The following is a 21,031-nucleotide window of genomic DNA, read 5'->3' on the forward strand; positions in this document are numbered from 1 at the left end:
CACCTTAAGATCTATTTTCGTGTGCTGAGTATGAGCGATAATCTGCTTTACCGATTGAGAATGACATATTTCATCGCAATCATTTGATGTTTAGATTCGAAAGGTACTAAGTGTTTAAGACTGGATAAAGGAATTATTTTGATAACTGGCGAAGGTTTCCTTACTCTGACTGTACAATGTAACAGTGGCATTCGAAGTTAGACCTTGAAGTACGCGTGATAATGCAATAGTTCACCAAAAGCTAATATTCACATTGAAATACCACTGCCAATAAAATGCTATGTCTCTTTGACCTGTAATTACACTAAGTTTAAATTGAAGAGCAATCATAAAAGATGATTTTTCCGGTCAGAGAACTCGACTTTTAAAGATCTAATCGTATAGAATATAAAGAGATTATTTTGTAACGCTTTCCAAATAAAACCATATTCACTGGTCAAAAACGAGCTTTTCGGATTATTTGTGAGCCTAAAAATAGACACTGCTGCTGCTGTTTTTGCATGATACAATATCATATATATGGATATAGGTATTATATAATAAAATTGATTATATAAATTAAATGACTTTGATAAAAAATTGTAACTAAAATTATAAAACTTCTAAATAGAAGTAAATAATTATCTTTACTTCTATTTAGGAGTTGGTACTAATCAAACTTCACGACTTCAAGGAGTTCACCCTTCCTGAGTATACGGGTATTCGATTCTTTAATAAAATTCCAATAATCTATTCTATGGTACATAGGTAAGTACTGAGTTTCTTGCCCTTTCGTCTTGGTACAAACGACTATCATTAAGTTAATTGCGAACCTATTTAATGATTATAATATGGTATTTCAACACATTTTATACAAAATCAAACTTGTAAAATTACTTAAAAAACCGTAGTTCAGTGGCAAGCGTTTACGGAAATGACTGGGAAAATAAGTAAAGTCGTTGGTTTGGTGCCCGAAGTCTCTCTGGTCGTGTCGGATGATGTAGTAAAAATAAGGGCTAAGGCCTCCTCTCCCATTAAGAAGAGGGTTTTGAACATATTCCGCCACGCTGTTCCAATGCGGGTTGGTGAAATGCAGAATTTCGATGAAATTAAACACACGCAGGTTTCCTCACGATGTTTTCACTGCCGAGCACGAGATGAATTATAAACTCAAATTAAGCAAATATATTATATATATATAGTATATATTATTATATATATAGTAATATATATATATATATATATATATATATATATATATATATATATATATATATATATATATATATAGTGGTGCTTGCCTGTGTTCGAACCCGAAATCATCAGATGCATGCGCACCACTGGGCCATCTCAGTTCTTAATATTTATTTATTTATTTATTTATTTAGTGTACAGGAAACAAACAGTGAAATAATTACAATAAAATAAAAAAAATATAAGACAATTCTTAAACCAAAACAGTTTCCATTTATAAATTAATCATAAGTAAGTACAAAACAAGACATTTTTTATATTTAATAGGTGCATGAAATTATATAATTCATTTACATAATTTAATTTAATATAAATTTAATTTTTAAATCAAGAAAACATATTTTAATAATAAATAATCAAATTATAATTAATTAATTAAAAAAGCATGAGTAAATTAAGGCTCTTCAGAGTATAATATTTCTTTTACTTGTAGTTTGAATTTTTTAAGGGAGAGATGAAAAATATCACATTCAGTAAATGTTTTATTGTACTGTTTAGATGATCTATTAACAAATGCATTTGCTGCATATTTAGTTTTTGTCAATGGAAAATCAAAAATAGATTTGTTCCGACTGCCAGGGCGAGGACACTTGATATTTATTTTAGAAAGGAGATAAGGGGAATCAAATATGTTGTGGATCAATTTATATAAAAACACCATATCACGTTCAAGTCGTCTCTGTTCAGTTGTCGGTATCTTTTCTATTTGATTCAAATTATTTATAGACGAAAATTTTAAATATTTTAAAAACTTTTCCTGAATATTTTCGATTAATTCTATATATTTACTATACTGTGGATTCCAGACAGTGCAAGCGTATTCTAGAATAGGTCTCACAAATGATTTATATAAAAGAGCAAAAGTTGAAACACGCTTAAACTCTCTGGAAATCCTCAGCACAAATCCTAGCATACGAAACGCTTTAGAAGTTAATGCACTCTTAATGGTTGGATGATGAGAATTAGTGAATTACCTACTCACTAATTCTCATGCCTTTGTGTGCACATACAAATGTGCAATCTGCAAAGAGATAGTACATCTCTCACGCATTTGGCTAGTATCTAGAAAGAATCTCTGTGGGCAAACTTTTTTTAAAACCCTATCAAATTCTAAATGTCATGTACGTCACAAGGTCATTTCAACACATAAATTTTGAATGTGTGTATAACAGTCATTATTATATCGATATTGGAGCAGGTATGAATTAAAACAATTAATTTTATTTCGGCCCCTTTCAAGCCATCCTATTATGCACATGCCACGGCTCGTTCCCATCCATTCTTGCTTAAAAAAGGTTAATCAATTATTTTGCGGTTGAGGTCGATCGTTCAAAGCTCATATCTACCATGAGTTGTAAAAAAATACATACTGGTATATACTATTCATACGCACTTTATTATCGTCTTCATGAGTGCAAAAAATTGCCTTCTTATTATAGTTAAATTAAAGTCAGCAATCATCAATTTAAATGCTTTTTTAAACGACTATTGCGCAAAAAAGGATAAATATAAGAAAATATAATTGTAACTGTAAATGTAAATAAAAAATTGTTGAGCATCCACTTCTCAGAGACGATTTAGCCATCTTTAACAAGAAGGAGGGTTTATGAAATCGGGTAAATATTCTTTTGTTTATATAACATAAGATCTTTTGAATACGAAATACTTCAGAGGCTACATATAAATTTTATGAAATTTGAACTTAAAATGAACAGTGCAAAGCAACTGTCCTAATATTTATTAGTGATTTCTTAACTCGTTCCAAGTATTAAATAGAGTAATCGGAGACAAAAGACCGCTCTTTGATCGGTTAGATCTTTAAATAAAATAATATTACATTCATTTACAAATCTTATAAATTGATTGAGCAGTTATTTCCCTGCGACGATATAAGTATTCCGAAACTGATCAACACCATCAACGTCATTAGCATTTCTGACACGCTTGATGAAATTCAAGAAGAGTAATTTGAAATGCAACACGTTAATTACTGCATACATTCGCTATGGGAATTAAATTTGAAAAAAAAAATCCTGCCTATATTTATAGAACTAGCACAATAGTCCAAACTTAGTCTTCCACTACGAAAATGTGTCCCCAAGGGCGGAAAATATCGAAAGCTACAGCTGCGCGTATTCTTTTCCAACTAGCAAATTTTACCGTTTCTTGTTAATTTCTCTCCGCCTGTCGCTACTTTTGTACCAGGTATATTTTTAATGCAAGCACTTATTATATATATCTTATATATATAATAAGTGCTTGCATTTAACCTTTAACACTTCCGTTTTCCGATTTAATGTTGAAATTAGAATCACTAGACTCGTCTATTTTAATTAAAACAGCAAGAAGAAACTCTTCGTGAATATTAAAGAGGTCTCAGAATTAAAAACTTAGAATATCTTGATAGCAATAATGATATCAGGAATAATTTATTATATGAAATAAAAAAGGAATAGTCGTGACTTAAATAAATAAAATAATTAAAGGAATAAAATAGTAAGCTTAAAGTAGCAACAGGTTACCTCGTAATTTATGGCTTTGAAACTAAATAGTGGACGTTTTTAAGTGCATCCTAAATATTTCAAACTCTAAAGGTATTTAATGTCCTAAAAGCGTTAATTATTCATACGCAATAATAATTAAACGAGCTTAGAATACCCGAATTTTTGGTTTCACATTTGCAAAATACGCAAATGCACGACCTAGTTGTTTATTCACGATTTTCACATTACCCGGCCTTGTTGTTTTGCATTTCTGTTAATGAATGGTATAATTTACGGAAGTTTCCATTATTGGATACTAGTGGTTCCTTTTAGTAATTGGTGTTAATTCCTCCTCTGAGTTACGTATTTCAATTGTGACTCATTTTTGTACTAGATTTTCTTAATTTTTATGCAATTATTCACCTCAGTCGAGATACTTGTATTGTTTAAAATAACAATATAAATATTATTTTCTTGCTGTGGACTACAGTTGTTTAAAGGTAAGCGAGTGCACATTTTTTGGAGTATTACTACCAGAGCTATGTATATAATACGCAATAATAACGATAAAATTATGAATAAAAATACAAATTTAACAAATATTGTTGCACACTCATATTCATTATAATAAGCGTAAAGAAAGAAAAAAAAATGATTCACCTCAAGGGTCAAACTACACGAGGGAAGAAAATGACTATGACTCGTACAGATATGATTACATACAACGTTGCAATGACAGAAAAGCCTTTTACTATTGTACTTAAATATGATCGCTTTTCTTGCATCAGTACGAAGTGGGTAGCAGAGCATTATAGCCTTAGCGTGAAAGGATTTAGAAAGCAAATCAGTTCGATAAAGTGGAACATGAAATAACAGCAGTGGCCGTTAAGGGGATCACGCCAGAAGCTAAATTTACATTTAAGGTGTCCCGTGGCTCCTGGATCATATAAAATAGAATATAGAAATAGTGATCTTAAGATCGTAAGGTTTCTCCGTTGGCGGATTAGGAAGGAGCTCAATAGATTTTTGGGAATACATTCGGCATATTCATAGCACGACAGTCTTTGTCGTCAGAAATTTTCAATGAATTCATATGGCTCCATTCGGTGGCATACGGTTCGTCGCCTTATTTTATACGACAAATATTTCATTGAAAATTCAAAACGCGCCATTTCGTTTCAGTGTTAAAGTGGAAAAAGTTTATTTGTTTTATCTAACAAATAAGGTGAGATAAATTTTAAAAATACATCCTTTAGGCTTTAATATTGATTTTTGAGAAAAATTAAAATATAAAGCAGAGAAAATTCTAATAACATTTTTCAATGGCATATATAAAGTGAAGAACCAGGTTTTCATATTGGGCGGGCGTTGCCGCTCTTACTACGCTTTACTGTTAGCTCGTCATACCCCCCACTACAACCGCAAGCTGCGTTCGTTTGCGTTTGCGCAACTTGCACGCCGAGCTTCAACTTATTTAGACAAATTTCGCTATCAAAGGAAGAGCACGTCAACGCTGCAACACCCAAGCGCGTATTTATCCTGAGCTATCTTTTTTTCTCTTTTTATGTTTAGCTTCCAATGTTCAGTATCATTGGTAGCTAAAGCTCCTATCCTCACCCGGAAAAAAATATTAGAGACTGGCATGCCTAACCTAACCTTACCCACCTTATCACTAATAATAAATAATAATATTAGAGGACTTAAGATAGGAGATTTTAAATGATATCTATACACAACTCGTGTTTCTGTTACACGTTACAGAATCTTTATCGTGTCAGACTTTTTTTTTCAGACAGTTTTAATTTATTAAGTCAATATATGTTGTCAATCTACAAATTAATTGTTCAAAATCTTTAGATATAAGGAATCATACGTATATAAGATAATGTTAGATATTGTTTAAATAAGCTATTTAAATATGATTTTACACTATCATGATTGCGTATAGTTACGTAGTTAAGTATTAACTTTTATCTATTATCCTTACCTCACGTCAATAAAACAGGTAATTTTATACATTAACATATTAATTTAATGACATTAGTAATGACATGCAAATAAAAATTTGTATTTCATGGAAATCCCATAATAGTAATAACTTTATCAAGGCCTGCCATTAAATAAAGGTTAATATTAATTTATCTTTATCTTTTTACAAATACCTAATATAAAAATACACGATTTTTATATAGACTACTCTTTAACTAACACTTAACATCTGGTTAATCGTGAAACAGCCTTCAAAAATCGTTTACATCTTAAATAGAACTGAAAAACATGCACGTTAAAATAAAAATTGATTATTTTACTTATAAATTTAAACCAACCTTGATCATTGCCTTGAGTAGAGCGTACCGCGTGAAGACGTTCCTTTCAGCCTTGGACTCATTGTAGCGCGTCATAAGTGTTATCAGAGCTTTCTTCGCAGTGTCGTAGTTTTCATCGAGACGGACGCGAACTACACGGAGCCTTTCATTGGTCTCGATTACCTCTTCCTTAGTCTGCCCGCCTAGTCACGTACAAATAAAATATATTAAAATTAAAAAGTGTACTATAAAAAAAGTATGTGGTTTTATTACTCGAAGTTTTAAGCAATATCTTAGATTATGACAGACTATGAACGTTTTTACTTATGTGTTTATTTTAATCGGATAATTTTACTTCAAAGAAAATATCAAAGATTTACCTCGCATACGCATTGTTTTTTAAAAATAACGTTAACATTTTAAAATAGTTTTCACGTACAGACGGAAATACAAACATATATTTTTCATTAACTGATAAATATATAGTCCGTCCGTTTTCATTCGTCTAACTTTGTTTTCAGTTAATTATTCATTTATATGAAAACAGTGGCAAGAATAAAGTATAAATTATTAGCTTGTGTATATGAATAAATAAAATGTTAATTAATAATAGATTTTGACTTACTGGAAGTGCCCTCGTCTTTGACATCTTGCACGATCCGGCGTACGCTTTGTGTAAATTTACCGACTAAATTGGTGCTGGCTGTAACAAAGAAAAAATGTCCTGTATTAAACAGTAACAGCTTCCAATAATATAGTGATTATGTCCTTTTATTTGCATTGCTTAACATTTTAAGTAAGTATGTTTCTTGCTAGGGCTTAAGAATATCGTCTCATACATAGTTAAAACGAAGTTTGTTGGGCATCTTGTAAGTTTGCAACACGGATGTGCACTCAGACGCTCGGCTAAGCCGGTCATTTGAGAACGATTGCGCGTTGAATGAAGAGACTTAGATCTCATTCATCGAGCAATTTGCTTAACATTGTTCCATTATATTGAATATCTGTTATATGCATGTTGTATTCATAAATTATTTCAATGTTTAAAAGAGAACGATTTAATAAATATTTTAGTTACCTTTTTACATGCTTTCAATGTATAAAGTTGGATAAGATCTCCTTCCAATAAATTAGGCTTAACTCTGAGCATGAAAATATTATACCGGCTATGTCCAGTTTGTAATAAAAAAGCACTGAGTAAGTTTTATTAATACTACATGCGCTAAGTCTCGCTTCAATTAATTTTTAAAACAGCAACTTTCACAAGATCGAAAATTTTGTGAAACTTCGGTAATTACATGTTTTTAATGGGTGTAAAATTTATATTCAACCATGTTTTCATTTTAAGAATATAAATACTATTAATACCAGATAGTTTACATATTTTTGGTGATAAAATAAGATTGCATGATGGTTGGGATTGAATGTTGGAAAACTACAAATAAATATTTACCAATTATTTTGATCACTCCAACCAGAGGATATAAGTATATTTTTGTTTTTTTTTTTTATTTTTATTTTTATATTAATTCGTATCTCGAATCATAAAAAAGATCAAGGATTCGATGAAGTGTAAAAAGTTTATATGATTTATTTTGCGTTTGTTATGGGGAAACTAAAAACACCCCATTGGCAGTGTATATAGTGTATTTGATAAAATATTTCCATATAACATAACAAAACTCGTTTAAAATTTTCATTATTCGACGATTCCTTAACGACAATTGTTACTTCTACAAAGAATAAACTCCCAGTAAAACATTAAACACAATAATTGAATATACCAAATTTATTTTGGAAGTGACAGTAAGAGACGGCTCGACGTCGATAAATCGGATCGGCACCAATGTTTTAACGTCCAAAACGTAATTATAGATTTTATGTTGAGTTATTAATGCTCCAAATGGTGTCATTTAATTTGAGTATGTCGTTACTGATTTACTGTTGCCTCGAGGACAACAACAACATGCTATTTTAAGTCACATCACAGGTAAAAGCAAAATTTAATCAAGTTTTAAATGAAGTTCCTTTTTATATGTATAGCAGGTGAATTCAATCGTTCCTTAATTTTTAATTTATAGGCATATAATATGAATAGCTTCTGTTATTAAATAGATAAATATAGTAAAGTAATAGCCTGTTAACGCTCCGTTATTGGGCTATAAAGACAGTCTCTGCTTAAGAGAAGGCTTGAAGCGTATTCTACCACAAGGCTCCATCGAATGTAAGGTACTCGTATGTATCATACTAGTGAGTGTCTATTTTAAAATTCTCATTAAATATTGTTACTTGTTACATCTGAAACGTACGTGTACTTACAATGTTTTCCTTCACCTACCAATCCTAATAATCTTTAATTAAAAATTAAGCAAGTTCTTAAAAACATGTTACATTTATATTAAGTTTTAACGTTCGAAGGTCGATTTTAAAGAAAAGATTCATATTTATATTATTTTATGACCACTATGTAACTTGCAACTTACTCATATAATATTTTATAAAGGCTATAAATATGTAATTTTAATTAATATTTTTAACAACGCTCGCATTTTATGATAGAATTTATTATCCGACATCTTAGAGAAATTTATAACGTACTATAATGAAAGACTTTGACTTTGTATAATTTAATTAGCTTGTTTAGCACATTAACGTTATGGCGGTTAATAATCTTTTTTTCGTGAATACTACATAATTTTGTAGAACAATTATTTTTATGGCGTCGCTGTATTCAGCAAGAATTTTCAAATCATTACATAGAGTAAAATAAAGTCGTTTGCGGTAAGCGACTTTATTCTGTCATCTATGTATGCTTAGGTCCTTTAAATTACACAACGGATTTTGATGCCTTTTTTTTAAATAGATAGAGTGATTCGAGAGGAAGGTTTTTGTATATCATATATGGCGATTATATTAATAAGAAACACTGATAATTTTTGAAGTTTCTAATGTGATGTCGTAAATAAACAAATTCTGTAGTATATTTAGTGTCGGTTATGCAGGGGCGGGTCTCTAGTAAGTGAATAAAAGAAAGAGTAGATTTTGATCGTGTCAAACATTGTAATGACACCAGACATTCACAGAATTAAATTTCCAAATTGAATTTATCATACATAAAAAGCCATTGAATCCATTAAAGAAACTCGTCACTTGTAAATGAACAATTATTTTCATAAGCCTAACGAACCATGTGAAATGAACAGGCCGTCAAACTTTTTCCATTAGATGAAGTTGAAACAACTTCCATTTAGGCATTTACGAATCCGAATTATTCGATCAAATAAAAATTTGAACATTGATTTCGCTTACTTTGCTTTAATAAATATATAAAATATTTTTTACTGTACTTTACATAGTATTTAAATGTATTTTTTTAAGTAGTTTAAATAGTCGTTACTTCATACTTAGATAGCCGATATAAGATTTCGAAGATTCAAGATTTTAATATAAACGGGAAAACTAAAAATATAAAGATTTAAATATATCAACAGTTTATTTATATACGTATAAAGAACGTTCGTAGTACCCGGAACATGAAGCTTACTAATCACATAAAAAATGAAACAGCCAAAGAAAAAGGTTTTAAGCTGTTTTTTTTTGTTAATGCCAGTGAGTCATTTGAGATATATTAATATTTATAAACGCATTTTACAGTGTGACTGAACCTCAAAACCTAGTTCTAGAACACAAAATTTGAAAATAATTGTAATTAAAAAAAAAAAAAACATTATAAAGATTGTCCGCTGTTTGTAAAACTCATCAATGTTGTATGAAATTAAAAAAAATAAATAAGATGTGTCCAAGTAAAGAAAAATATCTTGATAGTATGTTATTCTTTTTATTTGATCATATATCGACATTTGACCATGACTTTAAATCGTGGGGTCCCTTATCTTATGCATCGGTACGTGAATATCGTCGTGACTAAACATCAGACACGCATTTAACAATAAGTATATTAATTATTTATTAGACCAATATTTTACACGACTTTTATTCGTTAAGTATATATTTTTATTTTTTAGCAACGATTTTTTTCTATCAGCGATTCATCAAAGCAAAGTCGTGCGAGGTTAAAAAATGGAATCGAATCATTATTTGATTTATATTTATATTATTTTTGAAAATATTTTTTCCTTTTCTTTTGTAGCTTCCAATCACATAAAGTATCATGGGTAATTTGGTAATGAAATAAATTCATTTATTACGAAAATAGTTAATTATTTATTATTAACAACGCGTATCGTTAGAAGTATTCAAAGTTAAACAAATATTATATGACTATAAAGTTACAAAATACTTCTTCTCGTTAGAAATTTTGTTGAAATATTACCCTTGTCCTAACATCAACGGTGTCGCAGTAGAGTCTAATGAAAATTAATTGAGTCACTCTATATAATGTTTTCTTCGAAATCTCTGAATGTTCGAAATTTGTCCCTATTTTGTTAAAAAGGTTTTTTTATTTTTTTTTTGTCTCTAAAATCCATTTTATGTTACATTTACAATTATTTTTTCGCTTTATCAATTACCTATTGGGAAGTGTTCTCTATCACTTATCTTCGACCTATGGGAACTTTCGGATGTCTGCCCGACTTGGCATGGAAATGTACTCTTGAAGTTCGATGTTTAAAAAGGAACAATACAAATTATTTCAAAGTTGGTATATTGGAACCTCGAGATAAAACAGTTATCAGAATTAATTATATTTTTTAAAAATCCTGAAGTGGACTTGCTCAATTTGTCAACACTGAGAATATCCCAATAAATTGGAATAAAAAGTTTGGCGCCATCATATATAGGGATTTTAGTCGTTAAATTGAGTTTTTGACGGGTTCAATAGGATAACATTTATCATTTAAGGGAAACCTTCAGAACGGTAATCCTTACGAGGGGATAAAGGATTATATGGGAATCTTAACCACTGATTTTACCCCTGACTTGCCTTCTAATGCTTCTATGGCCTTCCCGTGGAGTGCTCTAGCTATGGCTCCTCATGTAGAAGAGCTGGATGAAGAAAATTATTTTTATCTCAATTAATAGATACATATGCAAGTTAAATTTATTTTAGCCTGCAACTTTAAAAAAAAACAAATAATCCATTCACTCCACAGAGGACAGGTGATGCACGACACGGAAAGGGCAACAGATGTGTTTTGTAAAACGATTTCGCGACCTTCCGATCCCTTTCGTGGATGATAATCACAGGGTTCGGTATTCAGGGTTTCTGTCCAGGGCCCTGTTTTTTAAAGATCTGTATCACAAACAAGTATTAAGTACAATTTTTTGGTATATTGATTTTAAAATAGAAATGAAATGTTAAAAATGGTGGTTATTTTTAGTATTATTTTGACATTATTATTTGCTGTTTTTCTGATATGACTTGTAAATAATATTATTTTATGTCATAATATAATTTATATGTAGCCAGAAATGCAAGATATGCGGTGAAGTATTAAAACATTATAGATTATCGAGACTACATTGCTTTTATAATATTTAAAAAATATATAAGATAAACTGTCAAGTTGTATGTATATTAATTTAATATATTACATTTTCTACATAACATCAATACGTAATTTCATTGGTATCTTGAACAATTATAGGTACTCACATCCAGCCAATTTACAAAACCTTAATGAGCTATTGAGGTGAAAATTGTATGAAAATTGATGAAGTTTTAGAGTTTTAGATTTCAAATAAACAGATAGACGCAGCGGGAAACTTATGTAGTGATATTTATATTGGCGATGACTTCGTAAGGGTGTGTACTACTAAATATTAATATTATTATCTCAAGGTTAAGTTAATATTGTTTTTTAGGTGAGTTAACGTGTGCATACGCGTATTTTAACGTTTTTTAAGTGTTACAAATAAAATTTGTGCTTATCAGTAAATACATGTTTAATTTAAAGAATATGCAATATTTTTATTTTTGTGTTTATCCTAATGGACTCCATATAGATTAGACCACAAGTTTTAAAAAAATTAAAACACTGTAACTTACTCCGAAAAATGCGGTTTCAAAATGTCAATTTTATTTGTCGCTGGCCCACTGATAGTACTTGTCCTCACTTTCATACTTATGCATTTTTTCTCGACCTTTGAGACATTATTTGTAAAAATTTTAAAACAATCTATGAATACTCCGTAAAAAACCCGTGTTTACGTATCGTACGACACTACTTAGATGTGGCATCGGCAAAATTCGTAAAACCGATCACCTCCGAATTAAGTACGCTATCCCAAATTATCAATATTTATTTCTCATGCGAATATGGTCTTTGCACAAATGTAATAACTTGTAATATCATATGATCTAATATATTCGTCAATTTGACACGTCGATTTACATGCACTTGCTTTCAATCTATAGCGACGAATAGCGTCGAATGGCGCGATAGGGAGCTTTTTCTATTGGTTGTGTAAATCGACAGTAATCGGTTTTATTTTCATTCCATTGCATTTTCCGATGCTACATTGTGTCATTGTGTCGTACTCTATATTCTGTGCTAATATATTCACCTACTTGAGCATAAAGTTTCAGAAATGTGACATGCTGACTTTTCGAAGAATAGCGATAAAGATGACTTAGCTGCCAGACATACTGACGTTACCATTAAGTTATTTTAGTGTGTAACCGACCGTGAATCATTTGAGCGTAGGTCGTGAAAATAATTTTGTGAAAATCTTGTTCGTCATATTAATAATTTATAATTAAGTTACGTTTAAGAATGTGTAATCGTTTTACTCACTTACAATGATGAGCTACTAGATCTTTTTATTATTATTAGTAATGATATGTTTTAAGTAAAATAAAAAAATAACCTTATCTAGTGTTAAATTTTTTGTATGAGTAGTTAGAAAAGTAGCATGTTTTAGGCTTGTTCGAGCAAAAGGTTTTTCTTAAATTAATTAACAAGCTCTATCCAACTCTTTGTATGGATGTTGGTATTGGAATTTTTATCACCGGTTTATTATTTTGGGAACCATTGTTGGTAATTTTGATAGAGTGTGTCCAATAACAGCACACATGCTCCATTTTTTTCTATAAAAAGGCTAGTTACCCAGGGGGAAAGGTACATGAAGTAGCGGTAATTTCTATTTGCAGTTGCGTATGTCATGTGTCGATAGTAATAGATACTGCCATCAATTAATGTTACCTAGATCAAGTAGTATCTCTATATATACAAAAATCAAATGCTCTTCGTTCGTCCCACCAAAGCTGAAAAATTCAAAGGCTTGACAGATTTCTTGTGTTCGCTTTTATATACTGTGTGGTTTAATATAAAAAAGCCATGATTCAAAAGAACATTAGAAATTGTAAAAATATTTTTTATGATATATAAATCATCATTTACTATTATAGCACACTCTTAATAGCGTTTACAGTTACTAAAAGTACGAAAGTGACGTTTATATTCGTGTAGTTTATTAAAATCTGTTATGCTTTAAATGTCTATTTACATGCCATAAAAGATGGCATGGATATGGTACGCCTTTTGACAATTATTGGATTATTACACTTTAGCCTATAAAGTTTCTGAATCTCACTTTAATGTTGTATGTATATCCTAATATGTACTTGATCGACAGTATGGTCCTTTCCGCTATAAAAATGCAAAGTACAAAATATTTCTGATCTGACGCTATGTCACATATCTATTTTCATTTGCAATGCAATGGAAGATATCCTACAGTACTATTTGGAAGACAATCTGTATATTTTTCAGTAGCAGTAGAAGCGAAACAAAGTACGGGTTGTACTGAAGGAAGCACGGTATATGTTGTAGGCTGAAATCGTTTCAACTTCGGCAGCAAGGAGCAGTTGAAGGACACTATATAAATATAAATTGTAGGTAAGCCGGTTCGACTAGTATTGAATACATATAAGGAGTAATAAAAACATGTTGTTTAATTAAAAATTATTGAAAATATAACCTATAAACATTTGAATTATGTTCATAAAAGTATCCTATCGTGTTAAATAGATGTCGACAAAAACCAATGAATTAATGTTGACACTAACGTCTACAACGAATAGTATACCAATTATGTAATAATAATTATTCTATCTGCTACTAATAAAGTTTATCTTGCATAATTGGTACACTGGGGACGCACCTATAGATCTATCAAAATGTTTTCCCTCAAGATCTCGATGCACCAGTTCTATGCAAATTTGGAGCGGCTACAAAAGCAGTTTCGGTTGGAGCGTGTAAACACAGCTTTGTATTGATCACAAAATTTGCTGAAATTCGTGTTGTTACTTATAAAATATATTAAAACTAGGTGTTAGTCAAAGCCAATAATGGAAGTAAGCGCTATTATTTCAATGCTTATTTTTTTTTATAAATTGAGGTTGAGATATCGTTGTGTGCATCTGCCGCCAAAAATTCTGCTACTTGTAAATCCGCCAACCCACAGTACGTTGGTGGGATAATCCTCAAACTTTCTCTTTAAGAGACGAAGAACCCATTGTTCAACATTGTGACGGTTACTTAACTAGTTAAATAAATTCTCTCAAAGAGCCTCTTAGTGCGCTGTCTGTAATACAAAATAGATTCTGAAAGTATTCCTGTTTAATTATATATTTCATAGATTATTTATTGAGTTTATTTATTGAGTTGCGTCGGGCGTATATCAAACATTTCATAGCAGCGATCGATAGCATTATTTTTCTAATGTGAAGAGTACCTGTGATTATTAGGTAGTGTTCAGTTCCTGTAAGATTAGGTAACTGGAAAAATATTTTTTGTGGTAACAATTAAAAAAAGTGTATAATATTAACGTTTATTTAAATATATTAGGGACCGAATGAACCCGCAGCTTAATTGAGGATTTAATTCTGTTGAAACAGCCTGTACATTTCCCACTGCTGAGATAAGGCCTCCTCTTCCATTAAGGAACATATTCCACCACGCTGTTCCAATGCGGGTCGGTGGAATGCACATGTGGCAGAATTTCGAGAAATTAGACACATGGAGGTTTCCTCACGATGTTTTCCTTCACCGCCGAGCACGAGATGAATTATAAATACGAATTAAGCACATATATACAGTGGTGCTTGCCTGGGTTTGAACCCGCAATCATCGGTTAAGATGCACGCGTTCTAACCACTGGGCCATCTCAGCTCCAATGTTATAACTGTAAGTTATTTGTTTTAGTGAAATATATGTATATATTATGCGACAAGATTACCATCCATATTTAGAAGGGGTATTTGTATTCCACTCATACTATTTTACAATAGATTTATCTTTTGGACCAACAATTTATGTATCTTCGACTACGTACGTAATTTTAAATCTGTTTTGTAATACGGGAAGTGAGAAATAATAACAAGAGTAAGTTCTTCTCTCTTTATAATAGGCGTTTAATAAAAAATTGGATGCATTTTATTGATATTTTAAATTAAAAAAAAAACCTTCTACGTGTTCGGACGACGAAGCCGTAACACTAAAGGCAAGAAATTGCATGTCTGCTGAGCGAGCGTAAAGTGCTGAAATAACATGCTTCCACAGTATCTAGACGTTCCTAGATCATAAGTGTTATGGTTGTAACATTGAAATTGGCTTTATTTTTAAAATATTTGTATTTTGACAAAAAATATAGGAAAAAAAATTAATGTATCAAATACCATATATCGCAACCAAATATAAAATCTTATATCAAATTCTGTGATGATTCGTTACGTCATATTTATTTGTCAAGCTCTGATATATTTTTGCTTATTTGAATTGAATATTATTTTACAATAGATCTTAGATTATAATATAGGCTTAGGTTAAAGTTCATCCCGGTAAAGCGATGGCGATCAATAAAGATCAATCTTTCCGTCCAGCCGATGCTTTAGCTCTGCATAGATATTCAATCAATCTGCATTTGTGGTTGTTTAGATGAATCCCGACTGCAAAATTTTACCATCAGACATAGCGTCAGAATTGCATATTTCGTCGACATCACCGTCCGGAAATCAACAAAATAGTTTCTTCTTCAAAAAACCTCCACTTTTTTTTTAATTTTGATACAATTAATATTCTGCTGTTAATTATATTTAAGTATAGACAATATTAATATACGTAGTAAAGCATAGATTACATAAAACATTGGTTTTAATATAAGTCTGCAATTTTTAATGCAAGTACAAAAGCTTTAAGAGTAAATTAAAAGATAAAAAAGAAGTTGCGAACAACTACAAAGTATAGTAAGTATTTTTTGATAATAATGCATCCTCTATATATGGAATAAACAGCTATTGTTTTCCATATAAGACCTTCCTCGTTTTTTACCACTTGTACACAAAAACTTGTTTGTTATGTCAGTGAAGGTCAATGAAAATACAATTCTGCAAAAAAGAGCTGTCCGATCTATTTTTAGTCTTGGGAGTCCGAGATCCCCTTATACTGTTAATAAAGTGGGTATACTTACAATATGTTTACAAAAACATCTTCTTGTAGAAACATCTACTTTCGGACTTCACAAAATTAGTAAATCCTTTTTGGTGCACGATATTTGTTTTTAATAATGAGTTTACACAGTTTTTTAAAATTGGACTATTAATAAATTTAACTCCCATGTCAAAAATATAAGTATATTGTTTTAGAAGAAGCGTGAAATTATTCTTTTTTTCATTCAGAGGTTAAATATAAATAAACTTAATTGTGTTTTATTGACAGTTAATCTGTATAATTAAAATTGGTGGAAAAGAGTTACCGAGTTTCTTGTCACTACTGAGTTTGTGCACCGTGGGTAGCTTTATATTTATTTCAATATTGTAGCTTTTATGAAGTTACTTGAAATTTTTTTTGTTCTGATTGAATTTTATTTACATTAAAAGTTGGCTTTTTTATACTACTTCACAACGTTGAACGGATCCTTTTCGTTAGCAATTTTGTTTTTAGATTCCCCGTGGAATACTTACAAATAATCTTCTTTTATTTATATATTCACAAAAATCGAATTACCTGATCCGTTTGGGGACGCTTGTCGAGCGAGCGATGAAATTACGTAAAATACCAGACTTTTTTTAAACCTGAATAAAATAGAAGCCGAGTTACTGTATGTTAGGGAACAGTTTTTTCTTTCACAATTCAATCAATCAATTCAATCATAGCTTAATAGTAATCTTATATTTTCGATTATTGTCCTACCTGCCATTCGCTTTCCACGATCATCTAGATGATGTAAAGGTATCATCGGTCGATCTCGATTGCCTCAAACAAGGTCTATTTCGATCTCGGCCGTCTCACGCGAATGGGGTTGAGACAATGAACATTAACCTCGAAATCTAATCTCTATTCTGTAATGGCTAACAAAGGTCTAAATGTTATTGCGAGTTGTATCCGCTTTATCCGTGAGACTAAACTTTATGAATAAACTCTTTGAAATAATGACCTTCATTTGATGCAATAAGTACAGATTAGTAACTTTAACACAATATATTGTTTAATAGTAATATCTCACAGATAATTGTTTTTAGGATGTGTAGTAAGTGTATCGAAGAAGAGGAGGCAATTCGAACCAAGCTAAGGAGTCGTTTATTTCTTCCACATATTAAGTATTAGGTATGAGAAAGTATTGTAGCCTGGTATGTTGTATGACCGGTTCTGTTCCCGCACTGTTGAATACTGCGAGAGCCATTCGCGATCGAGACTCTTTTACAATTCACTTCTATTTAAAGAGAACACTTGACTTTCTTTGTGAAAGTTTTCGTTGTGAAATACTGAAAAAAGGTTTTTGTTGCATTTAATGTATCCTCTTTTAAATTTAGAATATTTTTAAAATTATCTTTACCTTGTAAAGGTTATTATTTTATTCAAAAGGAATAGATGAAAATAATTATTTCAGCAACGTTATTAGCTAGATGACCATTCAAAATATTTTGTATAATGTAATAACCTCTAAAAATGTCGCTTTTGTTTCGAAATAATACAAAAAAGTCATTGAAAACATATGCTAAATGTACGTGTCACTCTGTTCTGAATTTCAATGAAGAAAATTTGATATGTATGAAGATAAACATATTCTGTTCTACACAGACTATGTATTCCATTGACGAAATAGGCGTCTGATTCATACATTTTTCACTGATAATAAATACAGATATACTGTACAAACAAAACATTGCTTGTATTGTAATTGATACGGAATATTCAGAAAAAAATACACTTTTAAGTGAAACATACTTTTAAAATCACTGTTCAAAAATGCTTGCAAGAATAGCTTACCTAAATAAATTACATTATAAATTAAATAATTATTCAGAGAGTAATTCAAAGGTTTAATCGAAACCTATACACGTAATGTTCGAACGGAGTTCTGTTAAATAGAGTTTCTATTAGGGATACATCTTGCAGTTAGCCTTAAAAGTTACGGAACCGAAACGTGACCTTAGCTGTAATTACATTTAGCGCACCCCTGATTAGTGTTTGTTGTTTCACAAATTACCTAAGAAATGTTTGTTCGGGTTTACTTAGGATAAATGTTAATTACACTTTGAAACTTTTATATTTATTTATATTTATATAATTTATTTGCGAATGACAGTCGTTTAACTGAGATGATTTATTCTACGGACAAGGAGAAACATGAAGAATGCAGTATTTTTTAAGAACTGGCCACCTGTTGGAATTTAAATAAAATTGGTCGCGTTTACAAACACTAAATATTGAAGGACAAAAATTAAATGAAAAAAAAAAATACTAAAAGACATATTTTTAAGTAAGCATGTTCATACAAAATTTTCTATTCATGCTTTTGAATGTAAAAGAGTTCCTTCGTTTGGTGCCAATCCCGGGTGTCGAATATGGTCATGATTACATAAAAATGCATTGCATGATATAATTTATATGAGAGAAAGTGGTTATAATTCAGCTTGCAAGATTTGATCTCAACAAACACCTTACTAAAGTTTCATCACAATCGGATGACTTGTTCAGGAACGCATAGAGGACAAACATACAAATGATATTACATTATATAATAACAAAATTGAATTTTTATATAATAAGAAGGAGATGAAAACAGCAAACGTATCAAACACATAATAAAATGTCGTCGCAACTACAAATGTAAATAGTAGTTTTAAAGGTTAAGCGGCTCGCAGCGAGAAAGCCCGTCCTATACGGATCTTGTATATCACAGTCAAGAGTGCTCAATAGAATCAATACGCCGTCTGCATATTGAATTTTGCTGCAACGTAAACCTAAAACTTTATCTCATATCATTTTAGTTGCTGAAAATATATATAGGTATCATGCATTGCAATGTACAGATGTTAAAAATATTATTGAGATTCATATTCTAAAGGTAAAATTTTTGCAAAACGTATATTCACTATATGAAAGCTACGTAAATGTCAGTACTAAAATTACAATATGAATAAATAAATTATTAAGAACAGCCTCTTGTGTATTGTCTTCAGATCAGGTATCTATGTAAATTAATGAATAAAATATTCTTTGATGTCATTTCAAAGGCGTCACCGACCACAAGACTAACAGTTGCTACACAGAACGCCAGTCTAGGTAGGTGGATGACTAGATGGTGCTTTGTTTTATTTTATACACCAATATCTGGAATAGTTCTTTGGTTTAATGAGAGTATTTTACTTTAGCATTCGTTTCAAGTATAACGAAGACATTTGTATAATTGTGATAACTGAACTGAACGAATTGCTTTGAGTTGGAGCGCGTAATTGGTTTTGCCGGGATCGCGGTCCGCAATATTGACAGCTTCGTCGTAGTCACTGCTTCATAAGATTTATTATTACTTTGGTCGAACTGCTATTATGTTTGTAACACTATAGAGTAATAGATACGCTATTTATAGTTTACAATTAAATATATTATTACAAAGTATTCGACTTTCAATTATTTAGTCACCATCATATCGTGATTTTAACACAGTGTTAGTTTTTAACAAATGTTTAATTCTAAAATATGAATAAAAACTGAAATTTATTTGACTTTTGACCAAATTTCAACTGTTGTGTAGTCTCATACGATGTGAAAACTATATAGTAGTGAAATCGTTTTAAATTTATTTGCGTAGGAACTAAATATATTTAACGTGAACAAATTTGATAAAACAAATTAAACCAAAAATTGGTTTCCTAGTTAAGCTGAGCGAATGCAAACGGGATAGCGAATTGTTCAAACAACTCCTGAAAATTAGGATTTGAATTTGCATTAATTTGCATGCCAACGATGGTCTACCGACGGCTATTACCTTCCAAATAAAATCACAAAAAAGTATAGTAATACGCGCACTAAGAAAATGTTTTTCTTTATAACATTGTTCGTTTTCGATTGTATCTATTAGAATAATCAATATCAAGAAGCTCTAGACCTTATTCACGTCCGTGGCAAATTTAACATTTAACTTAGAGAAGATGAACTATCTTGTTAATTACGATAGGAACCGCGTTCTTGCATATTCGGACAACTCTTGTTCTGTCAAAATATATTTTATATTGCTGTAATAAGATTTAAGATTGATAATCCACCAGATTGTTTTGTTGTGTTTCTCTGCTTACATATACTTTGTTTTATGTATCAATTTGATGGCAATGTTGAAAAAAGAAATGACAATGACATTCGTTGTAGGTTACCAGAAATCTGTACATACGTCGGTCACTATAATATTCCTCATAGGTTTATACCGCGTGTTAAAAAGCTGTTGTCTATCTGCTTCCTGTTTGAGTTATGATTCAATTAAAAAACCTCCGCCTTCAAACGGAAAATACTGTTAATCAATCTTTAAAAGGAAACCGTTAAATTCTTTGAAACACGGATTTCTGTGTGCCTACCTATCATTTCACGATAAAACGCTATTTCTTAGATAAAGACCTTTTTAGAATATTTAAATGTTTAATGACGGGAAATAAAGTGGAAAAATAATTAGTACAAATTAGTTGTGGTTTATTAATTTATCTCCAATTAGATTTACAGGTTCTATCAATTCTATCAAGGATGTATCCTTTTATAATGCAAATATTTCGATCAA

General features: G+C 30.7%; 1 protein-coding gene across 1 annotated transcript in view; it reads right to left on the bottom strand.

Annotated features, from left to right (window-relative positions):
* Positions 1-21,031, bottom strand: part of LOC124532289 — a 159,706-nt gene that overhangs the window by 20,327 nt on the left and 118,348 nt on the right. The window contains exons 3-4 of the mRNA XM_047107115.1: positions 6,648-6,725; positions 6,044-6,225 (exon numbers count right to left, since the gene is read on the bottom strand). Coding sequence (XP_046963071.1) covers positions 6,044-6,225; positions 6,648-6,725 — 260 coding nt within the window. The remainder of the gene's footprint in view (positions 1-6,043; positions 6,226-6,647; positions 6,726-21,031) is intronic.

This window comes from Vanessa cardui, chromosome 9 (genome assembly GCF_905220365.1).
Source record: "Vanessa cardui chromosome 9, ilVanCard2.1, whole genome shotgun sequence".
In the NCBI taxonomy this organism is placed as follows: Eukaryota; Metazoa; Arthropoda; class Insecta; order Lepidoptera; family Nymphalidae; genus Vanessa; species Vanessa cardui.